Source organism: Cuculus canorus, chromosome 1 (genome assembly GCF_017976375.1).
Source record: "Cuculus canorus isolate bCucCan1 chromosome 1, bCucCan1.pri, whole genome shotgun sequence".
Classification (NCBI taxonomy): Eukaryota; Metazoa; Chordata; class Aves; order Cuculiformes; family Cuculidae; genus Cuculus; species Cuculus canorus.
In genome coordinates, this window is record NC_071401.1 from 133,175,527 (window position 1) to 133,190,798 (window position 15,272).

The following is a 15,272-nucleotide window of genomic DNA, read 5'->3' on the forward strand; positions in this document are numbered from 1 at the left end:
CTGACCTCTTCTCCCAAGTGACAAGTGATATAGGACATGGGGAAACGGCCTCAGGCTGTGCCAAGGGAGGTTCAGACTGGATATCAGGAAAAAAATTTTCACAGAAAGAGGCATCGGGCACTGGAACAGGGTGCCCAGGGAAGTGGTGGAGTCACCATCCCTGGATGTATTTAAAAGACAGGTAGAGGAGGTGGTTCAGGGACATGGTTTTGTGGCAGATAGGAATGGTTGGACTCGATGATCTAAGAGTTCTTTTTCAACTTAGTGATTCTATGAAAAGAGGGAATTGTGGTATTGTTGTTACGCATTTTGAGAATAATAAAAGAAAATACAAACACTTCTAATGTTTTGGGAAAGTTTTTGTTGCTTCATTGTATTTTTTTTTTTTTTTACCGGAACCATGATACAAATGAATACGAACTGTTACCTGAAAGAGAAAGGCAGTATCTTTTACAAAAACGTGCTCTTTCCAGCAGTCTGTCACACATTCAGTTAAACAAAACACAACAGGAGTTAATAGACAAAATATTTTCCTTTCTTAATTTTTTGTTGTTTGTTTGTTTGGTTGGTTGGTTGGTTTTAATTTTAATGCTTCCATAAGTAAATACTTCTTCCCCATAAACTTATGTATAATTGGGTAGGGTAGACCAGTACCATTTTTCCAGTGACAAAGTAAAGGGAAGGAAGAAATCCTTTTCTCTAGTGACAACTGGAAAATGGTCCTGATGTATTTAGTGAAAAAACAGGAAAGAATCCTTAACCTTAGAAAATGTTATAGATAATCCTTTAAGTATTCCCTAAAGCATCACTTAAACTGGATTCTGAAAAACTTTCCCATAGGTTTGGAGAATCTTAGGATCTTTCTCAGCAATTGTAACGTTTCCCTTCCATTACCTTGGATGGTACTGAGGAATCACAGATACTTCCCCAATTCCTGCGGATCATTCCTCTTAAACATTATAATTTATTCTTGAAATTTTGTTATGCCTCCTCTGAATGTTTTTGTGTTAGGCACATCAGAAGCCCTGCACTTTGAAATTTAGAAAACCTTAGAGAAAGTGGAGCAATTAGAGGGAATGGATACTAAAGGGTGAGAATTTACTGTAATGAATACAAGAGGGAAGTGAGAGTTCCTGAAGAAGAGAGCAAGAGCTACCTCTTTGCTCAGCATTTTTTCCAATCTATGAATTCACCTGTAGCATTGCAATTATAATGGAGTGTTTGAAGGATAAAGATTAATTGTAGGGGATGTAGGAGGAAAGGCAGAATGTAGGGAAGTGCTTATGTATGTTTGTTTATTACTTGGAAGAAGAAATAAAGACTGCAATTTGTTTTAAACGTACATCAGATCCCCTGCCATTTCCTATAAAATGCATGCAGTCACACTGCGCCATTAAAATAAAAACAGGAGCGTCCTTGCATTTGTGCCCTGAGAAGTTAAGATTTCCTTTTTCCTCAGGGATGGGAATGAAATTATCAACTCACGCTGAGACTAATGCAATCCTAATTTGAGGTAGTCTTTTTTGCAGTGATGATGACAAGCTCCTTATATGAGCTTGTTTTTAGAGGGTTCTTTTTGATAAGCAAGAGTTCTTCCCATTGAATATTCATACCAACAATTAAAACACAAGAGTAAATTATGATTGTACTTTCCATAACATAATATTTCAGCTGTGCGGCTGAAAGCCTTCAGGCAGATAGGGTAAATGCTTAGCTGTCTCTAAGGAGCATTTCAGTAAGGATGATTAATCACATCTGTTCTTAGGACAGTTACTGGCGAATCTGCTATCCAGGTTTTCAGAGATGCTTTTTCCTTACAAAGAAATTGATGAGAATCTTGGTTATGAAGAATTAGACCAGGCAACTTCTTTATCATTATAATAATTCTGGGTTTTTTTCTGTTTCTATTCTTGCCCACAGGATCAGGCAGCTAAAGATAAAGCGATGCAGAGTATGGCTACAATGTCATCTGCCCAGATTATCTCTGCAACTGCCTTCCATAGTAAAATGGCCTTGCCTGGTCTCCCACGACCAGCCTACCCTGCTGTTTCTGGGGTGAGTGAATCGGTGTCTTGGAGGAGTTGGGCTGAAGACACTTCAGTATTTGAAAAGGTTTTGGACTTGTTCAGGAAAATCCTGAGAATATCAGAAAGAATGAGCCAAAAGGCATTGTCTTTATAGAGCAAATCTGTCATGTGGCTTCAACAATTTGAGTCTGATTCTTTGCTCACACTGATGTAAAACAATAGTTTAACTGTATACTTTTAAAAAAATCACAGAAGTGAGAAAACAATCAGAACATTTGGATTTTCTGCTGCCTGAAATATTTTTAGGTGTCTGTCACTTTCTCAGTCTAGGATCTTGTTGGATTTAAACAGTTTGTGCCATTCTGACCCTTTTTCAAGCTTCTCATTCCCAAGCTCATCCCGAGTGCTTAGAACACAAATTGGTATTCCTTAATAGAGGAGGTCTGTCAGCATCCCATAACCTTTGAGTTGGGTCTGGTGAGCTTCTGCTGAGTGTTGGATTCTTCCAAAATACTCCTGTGGCACTCTGCCAGGGAAAATGGTCCCTCCAAGAGAGTGAGCTTCGTTAAAGCTTTGGAGACTGAGATACAAGATATATGCATAGTATTTAACATTAAAAAAACCTGTTAGGTTGCTTGCATATCACTTGTAGTACCGTGTAGAAGGAAAACAAAGACAAGTTGGCACCTCCACGAGGATGAAAACAGGAGGGCAGAAAGAAGAGATATAGCTCAGTCACATCGTTAAAAGCCTGTGAGCTTGCAGTTCCTCTTCTCATAAAGAAGTAAGCCTGGCTTTTTATCTTTGTCCTGAGAGTGGTGACTTTTGCCTGTGTTGTTCCCTTGCAGTTTTGGCAAGGACCTTTGCCAGGCCAAGCTGGATCTTCCCAAGAGTGAGTATTCTTTCATATGAGCATCTTCTATGCTGCCTGAGGAACACAATTAGCTATTACAAGATTTATAAAGCTGTAAAGCTAAGATTTTTTTGTTTTCAGACAGATCATGGACCTGAGACATAAAGCTCATGGCTGACAAACCAAGAGTCATGAATCTTAAATAGATAAACCCCTACATTTCATATGGTACCTTCAACATGGATTGCATGCCTTTAATGTGTCCTATGACTCAAGCAGCTTAATATGGGTTATTTTAGGGAGCTGCTGAATCTAGCAGCCTGCCAGATGTGAGGCTGTGGCAGCTCCGTGCTCTCAAGTTCAACCAGTAGCAAGACTAAGCATGTATTCCCAATAGGTGCACACAAAAATACACATTTACATTGCACGTAGAGACATACACCCATAGTTGGCCACACAGGACGGTGCAGACAGACAGCTTCCAGCACTCATACAAACAGCACCAACAGCCTCTTCCTGTAACCTTCTCTGGCTGATGAGGGTGAAGGGCTGTCTTAATGGGAAATATATGTGCTGTGGGTCCATTCACAAGCTGCCCTGTGTTATGGTGTCCAGGCAGGTGAGCCTCTGAGGTTACAGGCCCGTTCCAGGTGCTAGTGCAGGCCTCTCACTCACACAAACACACACGCATGCGCACAAACACACACGCATGTGCACAAACACACACTGTGAATCTCTCCAGTAGCTGGGCTTAGATGCACAGTCCACCCAGGAGCTGGATCTTCACTTTACTAGGTTTGTCTCTCATGGAGATAAATACACATGGTCAAACTCATTTTTTCAGTTGACCTCCGGACTCACAGTCTTTCTGTCGTTTGGCCTTAACCTCCTTAAGCATGTCACGCAGAACTGAAAGCTCCTTATGCAGGAAAACAATTGGAAATAAAATTTAGTGAGAAGATAGGAGAGACTGCACTGATGTGTGAGACGTGGATGGACGACTGCACTGTTCTTCTTCCATGTGACTGGCAGCTTTTATCCCTTTATTTCCATAAACATCTCTGTAATAAATCTTGTGCAATCCCAAAATACTCTTCCCTTGCATTCCATAATGTTTCCTATACCATCTAGGCAGTAACCCCCTCGGTTTGAAAGGAAACAGGTTTGAAAACCTCCCCAGCAGGCTCATTGCGTTTCACACCTGGACAATGAGGCTGATGGCTCTTCTCTGACAGCTCTGGCAGGGGCTCTCTTTTTCCCCAGTACATAGATGAGCCTTTGATGGGTCCATCGTTCAGCCGTGATGGCCTCGGGTGTAGATGTGTCGAAGTATTTTTCAGGTTGCTCCGCCTGCCATTGTTCCTCTGTGCTCCTTGTTTGTATCAGGACACACTTTTTACCACATAACCTAACAGTCGACTTAAGGAAAAGCAGCTGGAAGGGAGTATGTTCTTCACTCAAGCCGTGTTCCTGTGCTCTTGCAGTGCTCTTGCTAATGTTTGTGGAGCAGATTAGGCCACAGATAATCATTAAAATATCTTGTGGGGGGAAATGGCTGCTAAAAAAATGGAAGCCTTCCTAGGAGAAATAAAAAAGAAGGTTTTGCCCCTTTAGCTTGAAAGTGAATGAGGAAGCATCAATATGACAGATTCTCTTAGAAGCCTGAATTATCTGCCATCTGACATTAATCAGATGATGTCTCCAGATCCTGATTTTTCTTACACTTGTGTTAAAATGGAGCAGAGCTGTCTTGAAAGCTAGTTTCAGTTGTGGGTGTTGAACATCTCTGAATCTGGGCCTAAGGGTCTGAGAGGCATCCAGCCCAGACTCCACTTGCATAAGTTTGAATCTATTTGTAGTTGAAAGAAAAAGATAAATAAGTGGGTGCCAATGTGTTATAAGGCTGATAAGGATCTCTAAATAACAAGCCTGCAGGGAGAGCCCGCTGAACACCTGCAGGGCAATCTTATTCAGTCCAGTCCTGGCCTCTTACTGGTTTTTTTGAGTCTTTCTCTGTGACCTTCTTTTGCACACATGGAAAGATAATTTCCCAAAGACTCTTTCTGCCTCAGGAGAAATACTGGATCTAATCTGTACAAACAGTTTGTCAAGAGACGTTTTGTTTTGGTTTGTTTTCTTTGTTAACCATCTGTCTTTGTGTACTTCTGTAGCGTGAAACCTTTTTGTCAACAACCTTATGCTGTACAGCCTCCGCTGCCATTACCAGGTAGGTAAGGGAGTGCCGTGCCTGGCTTTGACATTATATTCCAACTTCAAATATAGACAATACTTTACAAAGCTTTAAAATTAATTTTTTTAAAAATACTTCAATCTATTGAAATATTTCAGTGAACCCAAAATTAATTTTTATGTAATTTCCGCTTATCACCAGTTTCCATCCTTTTACTGAGAGAGCTGAAGCTTTATGGTGTTTTTTTTTGTTTTATAAAACATTTTTTTATGTTCTGCTCCTGACTCAGCAGAAAATAAAAGTTTACATATCTCTACTGTTCTTCCATGCTGCACGTACTAGAACACTTCTCCATCATAACATGATTGCCTTTCCAATTTCTCATTAAGTGGAACAATAAATGTATTTTCCTTATCAGTTTCCCCATTTTGAGAGGTTAATGGTCATGTTAATGTTTCTGTTTCATTCTGATACTAAACCAGTTTATTTCACTGCTCATCTAGGGTTCAGTCTAGGTCCTCTTAAAGTTCTCTGGTGTCAAAATCGAGTAGATTGCCTTTCACATCATTACTGACCCTGACAGTGCTGTCTTAGCAGAAGGTAACTAACAAGGCATAAGAAAATGTAATTAGTCTACCTTCACAACAGGTACCCTAATGGAAAATTATAGTCAGCTTTTCTCTTCCTAAATTTTGTTATATAAATCCTATGTGCTTAGGGTTTGAGTCTCCTACTGGTCTCTCGCCTTCCCCATCAGCACCAGCTTGGCAAGGACGAAGGGTTGCTAGCTCCAAACTTTGGATGTTAGAATTCTCTGCGTTCCTGGAACAACAACAAGACCAAGACACAGTAAGATACACACCTAACTTCCACCCCTCGTTAATTTTTTTGTCTTCAGGTAGCTTCTGTTCATCATGGATATGCTATACTACTATGAGTATATGGAAATATTTGCTTCATTGCTGTACTGAGAATAGAAAGCCATCTTTGAAAACCACTGGATATCCTCTAAGAGGACAGAATTGCCTACAGCAATATAGCCAGCTCTGTGCTCTGTGCTTCTGGCCTCCCTTTCCAGGGTCATGGATGTTCACATACCAGAGCTCAAGGCACTGAGGTCGTAAGACAGTGGTACAGCCCCTGCTGGGCTATTCTAGCTGTCCCTTGGAGGACAGACACAGAGTCAGATGATGGTAAGATCACATGAAGACATGTATTTCTTTGGTGTGCTTGCAACTGGGCAACTGGGTTGGATTTGCATTAGTGTGTTTCCATGATGCCACCTATATGGAAGTAGTAAGATTTGCCTGTCTCACTAAACCTTGCAGTACTGTATCTTGAGGTGTACATTGGTGATGGGCCAGTTACATTTCCTCTTTCTGAGACAGGAAAATTCAGAAGAGATGGTAGTAGTTGGCTGATACCTTACTATGAGATTTCATGCAGCCCTTCGTAGGACAGGGGCGTTGATGTCTGCCTGAGTGACCTACAACAGGTTAACACTGTCTCAGGTTATTTCAGACTATATAGCAGCAACATGAGGAGGTTTAGGAATGATAGGGAAAAAAAAAACCCAACAACAACGTTTCAGAAGAGCAAGAAGCATCAATGTATTGATAGGAAAGAAATAACAGCATAAGCTGGTATTAGCAGTTATTTCTGCTAATACTTCTGCTCTTTCAGAAAGTGGTATGAAATCTTCAGTGATTTCCAGCAGTGTTCTGTGAAGAATCGTGAATGTTCAGGATGTACTGAACAGTACAGAGTTATTTCCTAATTCCATGTTTTTCCTCTTCTTGCAGTATAACAAACACCTGTTTGTGCACATTGGGCAGTCAAGCCCCAGCTACAACGACCCCTACCTGGAGGCAGTGGATATCCGGCAGATCTATGACAAGTTCCCTGAGAAAAAAGGGGGCCTGAAGGAGCTCTTTGAAAGGGGGCCAGCTAATGCCTTCTTCCTTGTCAAATTCTGGGTAAGGGAAGGACCCTTTTTAAGGTACCCATTAGCTATTAGGTTCTTGCTTTAAAAGCAGTAGCCTCACTAGATGTTAGAAAACTGCTGCCTCCCAATAAATTTTTCCTGTGCAGGGGACTTAATACTGTCATGTCACTGGAGATCACAAGGCCCTCATTCTGGTCTGGAGCAAGATGTATCTTTCACAATGTCATCTGTAGAGTTGTTCTTGGTTAGTGTCTGGAGGTTTTATTTGCTAATGGTGACTTGAGACCTTTAAAACTTTATTTATGTATTCACAGGAAATTATTCTCCGCATACTCTTGTATGTTCACTTCTCTCAGTGTTAATTTCTCAGTCAGAGGCAACATTTTTTCATCTCCTGTCTCATTAGCTGCATTTTGTGTTATCCAAGTAGTAAGAATTTACAGATGCATATTTACTGCATGCACAGGAACAGACAAAAGAAATTGGATTATGCTGATAATGTATTACTGGAATGACTTCTGGTAAGTTGAATGAAATCAGCTTTGCAAAAACCTACTCACTCAATTTGGATTTTTGTGAGTTACCTGAAATTTGCAAAAATTATGTTGTTGTGCTTTAGAGTACAATCAAAATAGTTTTGCTGATTGATGTTGTCGTATGTATAACAAGATTAAAAATATTATAATAGCAGCTTAGGGCAGTTGCAGGCTATATGACTGAGGGAATATATAATAGGATTTGGAGCCTTTCACCTTTAGTTTACTGCTTTTAATTCAATCCCAGTTGAGGAACGAGATGATGAGAAAAGAGCTTTCAAATCTCATACTGTTCTTAGAAACTGGCAATAGAAGGCCTCTTAAATGATGCTTTCAGGAGAAGGAAGAGTTAAAACTTAAGTGCCTTGAGATTCAACTTCCCAGCTGTCCCAAGCCTAGCCTTTGCAGAACTATGCTGGAGAATTTTGACTGAGAATTTTACTGTTCAAGTGTATGGTGCTTAGCGCATTAGTTATTGGTGATTCTTGGAGGCACGTGATTTTACTACCCTCACACCATGTGCTACTGAGCTGCACCCATTGTGGGATTAGCCTTTATCAGATACAACAAAGCCTGCCTAGGAAGTTCGAAATAAAAAAAAAAACAGGTGGAAGAAAAATACTTGGGAGAGACAGCAGCACCTTCCTGAGAAGGGTATCCTTTCACAAAATCTTGGTAATGATGGCCCTACTAAGAACTGACTGGAAAAGGAAACAGAAATCTGAGAGACAAGGGGAAAAGATTAAGAGGGGATATCTGCTAAGAAATGGTCCTTGGAAAAGTAGGAGCTGTGACAGTTGCTTCCTGCTGTCCAGTAATGATCCCAGGAAAGTCTTCATGTTAAGGTGCAGAGCATTGACTCCTGTGTGGTATCACTCTGAAGTACTTTGGAAGTTCCAGGAACCAAAAGGAAGAGCTTAGAGATGTTGCATGGAGAGAATAAATCACTTCAAATTCTTTGACTTAAAAAGAAAGAAATCATAATGAAATTGAGAACTAGTGCAACAGTGATTTTCTTTATTAGAACTGTTAGAACACTTTGGCACTTGTGGGGCTGGGTTTGGGGATTCTGTATGTTTGCGTTTTAATATGAGAAAAATAAATGTGGCCTGAGCATCGTGTCAGATCAACCTAAGTTGAACCTTTTGAAGGATTTATGTGGCAGGTTGTCATTATGTTGGATATGGGTCTAGTGTGACTGAGAAGAGATTATTTGTGCAATAGCTGAGAGTGAAAAGTTGATCAGTTTGAAATTTAAGAAGTACTTGCAATTCTTCCTTGATTTTGGCAGTGGAAGTTTGGTACAATGAACTAACTCTTAGACTTGTATTGGCAGGTTGTGTATGACATCTGTGTGACATTTCTCTGTGCTCCAAGAGCGTTGTAACACACAACAATTAATGTGAGACATTAGCCTCCCAACACATGGGCAGTGGTAACAGCTCTGCTCTTTCCCAGTGTAATATTATCTCTACCACCTGTTACTTGGTTCTTCCCATGAACTCCTATATGCATTTGTTATTAATAGTTTGGGGAAGAGGCGTTTTCAGGGCTTTGCACATTAGTAGAATTGTGCACATGCATCTTGAAACTTTCAGAATTTGTGAGACTCTGGCTAGAAGTTGGAAGGAAAATGATAAACCAGGAATTCAGGGCAGGCGGTACTTTGTCCAGAGCAGCCATCTGCAGAGAGGTGGATCAGGGGAATTGTTTGGGAGAACTTTATAGCCAAGGACAAATATATGTAGTAATTTCTTTTCCTCAGTGATAGGCAAGCTGGACCAGCCAGATCACTGTTTTTTTTCCAGTAAATAATTATACTTTCGTGGAAGGGACTGGAGAGATGGACTGGAGACTGCTGTCCTGCTCTTAGCTTCTCCCCTGTACCTAGCAAATCCAGTCAAAACAGCAGCAGTGCAAATTTCCCTCAGCACCCTGCTCGGCCCACTGTATGTCTTCAGTCCTGACCTGGGAGAAACTTCCTGGAGCAAGGAGATGGTAATTTTGTCTCCATGTCCGTTCTGCTTCTGGCACCTCTTCCGAGTCAGCAAACAAGACAGCAGCTAGCAACAGAGATTTTTATGGTCTTCACACATTTTTTTTGAGAATGGATCTGACAGCCCATCAATTTCACCTGCAATGACCACCACCACCTCCTACCTGTCTTCTGTAAGGGTACTCTGTCAACAGCACTTCTTTCGCCAAAGTTATTCTCCACAGTGTTCAGCAGCATAGAGACTCTTGGCAGCAAAAAGTAGATTGAAAGACACAGACAGGTCAGCTATCTTGCATGCAATATGTAGATCTCTGAGATGTGCTAGATCACAGATACTGCAGTGACAGTAGTTTCAGTTTGTTTGGGAAGTCATCAGACAAGCTATGGACAAGTATGTCATCTGTGCTGAGCTTGCACAAGTTGAATGCATCTCAGTCACATCAGATTGCTGTTCGGCCACAGCGTACACAGCTTTTTGCATCTAGAACTTCTTGGACAGAAAGCCAGAACCCTGACTTTGTCCGATAAAGTAGTATGGTCCAGTTGGTGGCTCATCACTCAGATGTAGCTTGGAATATATCTCATCTATTTGATCTTCTACCTTTGCCCTTGAAGAGATGGAGAACAGCTGTTTGAGTGCTAGACACCAGCCAGCCAGCTGAATGCTGCTGCTGCCCCTGCTGCAGTCCCACCCTGTATCTAGCAGTGGCTAAGGAGGAGCCTGGGTGTCAAGGAGACTCAGGCTATTGGCTATGGACTTTCCTAAACCCTGACGATGTCTCCTTTGGCTGCTTAGGCTAGGATAAGGAAAATATTCAAGAGTTATCTGAATTGCTGTTGGACATACTAGTGCATTTGCCAGTACAGAGAGCTGGTTCTAGGTTCTACTCTGCAGATGTGAATCACATTCAGTAATGTGTGCAACAAATCCATGCATTCCTGAACTATATAGGGAAGATTAGCCTTGGTACTAGATGAAGTGCTGGGAAGATGGATTTCCTTTAAGTCATAGTCACTTTTATTCCCTTGCAACTTTGAGAGATGGAATGTGCTGAACAGAGTAGGGCAGACCTTTTTCTTGGGTGTTCACCCCAGGGCTGGATAGGCTTTGACAGAAGGTTTACTTTAGAGAAAGGAACTCTGAAAGTAAAGAGAAAGGAAGAGTCCTTTCCCCAAAGCAGCAATGTGATTTCTAGTTCTGATGGCCTAGATGTTTTGAGGCACTCATAGGAATCTAAGCATGGAGGCTGGAGGATTTTTATATGCTGAGTTAAAAGCAGGTGCTTTTTTGGCCATTAGAGACCTCATGATGTTCAGTATGATTTTGTCCTGGGAAGTTTAACTGCATCCATTAATGATTTATCTCAGTGTCCAGTTAATATTTAGAAGTTAGTTTGGCTATGGCAGATAACAGTGTTTTTCCTCAATTTTCTGCCTTGCCTCCCTCAGGAGGCAATAATCTCAGTAGCGAGGAGAGCTAACATTGGAATTTCACTCCTGAGAGGTTCTTTGGTCTTGTATTCACGTACATAATTGTGATTTTCAGTTTACATTAATAAACCAGGTTGCAAATAATTCAAGAGCAGATATGGGTGTGCTAAATAATCTTTGGTATGTGGCAGTAATTTCCACAAGAGGGTTGAAACCAGCAGTTGTAAGTAATTAAGTAAGCTGTAACTGTAAGGCGAGCAGTATCTGTTTAAGATGCTGCAGCTCCATTCTCCTGCAAACGTGAACTGGCGCCCACGGCTAGCTGCTACTGTCATTCCCTGCTGTTGCTGAAATTCCATATATGCATGTTGATGGACTGAGATTTTCAGAGGTGGCAGAAGGAATGGATGCATAGCTCTTCTTGACTGACCACCCTAAGACATGTTGGACAGTCCTAGCCCATAATATGGGACGTACTTTAGAATAAAAGGTGTTAGGGAGTTCCAACATGACCCCATTGCTCATTGCAACAAGGCTTCCAGGAACTTGATTGTACGTGCTAGTGAATGGCGATTATTCCTTAATTTAAACAATATTGCCATAATTTTTTCTATTGCAGTGTAGTTTGATATAGATTAATTAGATGCTAACTAGTTGTGAAATTCTACAGTCTTGTCTTTTGATGGGAGATTTGCTGAATAGTGGAGGCATGTAGAGTAGCTTCTTAGGGCTAGTTAAGTTTTTCTGATGAAGTAGAACTACCACCTTTCTGCTTTGCCTCATGTTGATAGCACTTATTTTTTAATTTGCCATTAAGGGGGGAATGTAACCTTCACTTTACTAGTGAGGCCCTGAAAATGATTGTCTGGTTCTGCAAGTGAGGGTCTCTGCTATGTTTATCTATCAGTGGTCCAACCAAGATGCAGTAGCATTGACCCTTTGTTCTTTTGACTCAGTGGGACAGTTTCTTTGGAAAAGCGGAATTGAGTCCGTGCGTTGTGTTTGTCACTCCAAAGGAAACAGCTGAACAATGTTGTGAAGGACTCCTAGTCTAGTTCCTCTTTGGAGAAGGAAAGGAATTAATCTTTATTCAGACAGCTGGAGTAGGGGTCAAATAAACAATGCAGTTAGTTGCATTGACATGTAACCAGAACAGAGTAACATTGCTTCTCTGTAACACATTTGTGGTGCAAACAAACTAGCTGCATAATTATAGCGGGGAAAATTTGATAGCAAGGACTTAAGCATGACCGTAATAATTCACTTGCTTACCTGTATGAAGTCTGTGATGCTTACGCCTTTTTCCTGTTAACCAGGTTAAAACTAGCCTGGATTTACCCACAAACACTATTCCAGTGTAGGGAAGCTACTGGAGTATAATACGGCATTACAGTCATTCAGGTGATCATGACAGTGTAAAAGCTTCCAATCTTCTTCCAGCTGTTGTTTCCAAGTCGCGTGCAAATTTATCACTACCTCAGTGGTGCAAATGTGAATGATGTAAAACAATTGTGAAAAATTATTTAAATTCAAATTTTTATTGATGTATCTTAAACACATGTGCCCAAATCTGTTTTCAGCTTGGTGAGGAAGCAGAAAACTATGGGAACATAAAAGGAGAAGTTATTAAGAGAAGTCAGGAACCTATTCAGCTGGATAAATTTTTTTGTGCTTCTGAGGAGAAGCAAACATTAGAATAAAATAATTGCTGGCTTTTTACGACTATTTGCTGATAAATTGGAGGATGCTCCTGAGTGTATAGTACGCCAAGGATCACAAATCTAGGAAAACGTTAAGGGATGAGTGCACAGCTGGTATACCCTGATACAAATGTGTTAACACATGTAGGGCCAGGCTTGTTCACAAGGACTGAAGATCTGTTGCTGCTTCAGAGGAAGGGATTCTACTTAAAAGGGAGAGTGATAGAGAAGAAGGCATGCCATTCTGACAAATAGACTTTCTATCATCCATAATCTGTGGTTGAAGATGTGTTAAGGATTTTTGCAGAGTAAAATCATGTATTTAAATACTGTAATCATGTATTTAAATACTGTGCTGCTATGCTCTCCATTAAGAGCAAAGTGAAAATTCTACATCCATCCCTAATGCTGCCAATGTTGATATGAACATTGGAGCATTCTGTCATCTTGCTTGGACTGCAACTTTGTCCCACTGGAATTATCTAGATGCTACAACTGCTAGTGTAGGAAATATCCCTGGAGATGCATTGCCCACTATACTTCATGAGAAACTTAGCACTTACTTCTGAGTTTGTACTTTAGAACAAAAAATTGTAGTAACTGCATTTTATTGGTTTGTTTGCTTGGATCTTCTGCGGTGTCCTTTATATAAACACAGATGGTAGTTTTTCTCTAGGGGGAAATATGTGTGCACAGTGGCAGTGATACCCCAGTGTTGTGCTAAGTGGAAAATGAAACTGGATTTTCTGAAATAAATGGGGAGATGGTTTATTTCTTTTACCACCTTCTCTTTCACACACCTGAAGTGGCAAGTTAACAGCCGTGGGAATTGAATTGAATGGAAATACTGCACATTATTACATGGCTGATTTTCCTGCTAGTACTTTTGACATTGCTGTTGGTAAAATGATGAATTCTCCTGTGACAATAACTGTGATGGGAGCAGGTGGTCAGCATTTTACAGAGGTAGTCCAGCCATACTGTCTAGGGGCAAAAATTTAATTTGAAAGTAGTGACAACAAAGTGTGGCTTCTAGGACATTACTAGTTACTGCTGTAGTTACTTAATCCCAGCATTCACTAGACGAAGCCGTCCTGCCTTCTGCTTTCCCTGTTGCTGCCCTTCTTCCCAACACATGTTGTTTGTCTGAACACACACTTGAGTGCTTCTGGATCAGGTCAGAAAACTGATGCCACTGAGAACTAGCTGAGAATTCCTCAGTGACTCTTGTAATACAGCTACAGAAACATTTTGTGTCAGTACAGAAGGAACTGGGAGGCACAAACTGCTCTGGGACAGTGAGACTGTTCTCTCTTGGTGTCAGGACGAGCCTGCTGTTTGATATCAAACTATAACTTCAAGGGGCAGTTTCCCTGCATATGTGTTGCTATCAAAGCAGGCAGTCTTTGTGCCCTCAGCTTCTGTGTGTGTGTGTGTGTGCTAACCTCTTCCAGCTCCTGCAGCTTTGTGGGGATCCAAGTGAGCTTTCTTGTCTGATTGAAAACTAACCCACGAAAACCACAACAAAATTTGTGTTGGCTGGAACTAGCTCCTCTCTCATCTGGCTAACCACAGAGTCATATAACTGCTAATAGTGGCACAAAGGCAGCAGCGAGCTTCTGTGTCTGCAAACTGGGGAAGCCTGGACTTTCTAGATTGACTTACACCTCTTGTGAAATTGCTTCTTAAGAGAAATAAGCTAACAGTATTATCTTATGGCAGATAAGAGACAGTTATTTTGTATAGCAAAGAAAAGGAGGGTTACTTATTGAGGCTGTCCAGTTTCAAAGTCAGCATTGATTGTCCTAAGTGCTGCTCTAGATCTTAAATAAAAAATCTTCACTGACATCAGCTAAGAAAAACATGCTAGAATGGCATCTAATGCAGTCCTATTCACACTGTATCCACTGTAGCTGAAATACGCTTATTTATTTTCCTATTTTTCTCAGATCACCTGGAAGAATAGAGTAGTCTGTAGTAGCCTGTGGGAACTCATCATTGCTTTTTTGCTGAGCTTATGGAGTATAGAGAAGCTTTACCCTTTCAGTTTTGAAAGAGAGGAAGCTGAGCTGAGCGTTCCCACGCACACCTTGGCCTTCAGAGCTTAAGGGAACTGCCTCTTCTTTTCGTAAGTGTGGTTTGAATGACCCCTGGTGGAAGCTTCAGACAAGCAGGATTTTTGAGTTAGGTCCCAATGTGAGGCTTCAGCCTTTGGCACCCACATTAGAAAACTGGCTGCTAATGGAGATGGGTTTGTAATCAGGTGGAATTGGGATGGATCCATCAGCAACCTGCATTCCTTATGCTGCATACTGTCTATTTAAATTCTTGATAGCATAGTACCTGAGTCTTATATGTGTATGTGTACTCAGGCATTTTTCTCTCTGCTCTGTCTTTTTCCCCTTACTGTCATATCCAGGGTTGAAAAACTTTATTACAGTGCTGTATTCTTATTTTTCCTGCTTAGTGAGGCAGCTTAGTCTTGCCTGTCTGTTGCATTGCTCTCTCTCTATGGTGCCTTTCTACTTGTTCTCTACATGCTTTGTGAGTACCTCCATGCTGTCCTGGCACTGTTCAGTTATGGTAAATATCA

General features: G+C 41.0%; 1 protein-coding gene across 4 annotated transcripts in view; it reads left to right on the forward strand.

The window, feature by feature from the left end:
- TEAD4 (TEA domain transcription factor 4) overlaps positions 1-15,272 on the forward strand; it is a 69,499-nt gene that overhangs the window by 33,368 nt on the left and 20,859 nt on the right. For 3 of the 4 annotated variants that reach the window (XM_054066780.1, XM_054066789.1, XM_054066764.1), the window contains exons 5-9: positions 1,921-2,055; positions 2,876-2,919; positions 5,052-5,107; positions 5,790-5,920; positions 6,874-7,047. In XM_054066780.1, the coding sequence (XP_053922755.1) occupies positions 1,921-2,055; positions 2,876-2,919; positions 5,052-5,107; positions 5,790-5,920; positions 6,874-7,047 (540 nt within the window). The remainder of the gene's footprint in view (positions 1-1,920; positions 2,056-2,875; positions 2,920-5,051; positions 5,108-5,789; positions 5,921-6,873; positions 7,048-15,272) is intronic. The other variant, XM_054066770.1, reaches the window with a different exon arrangement.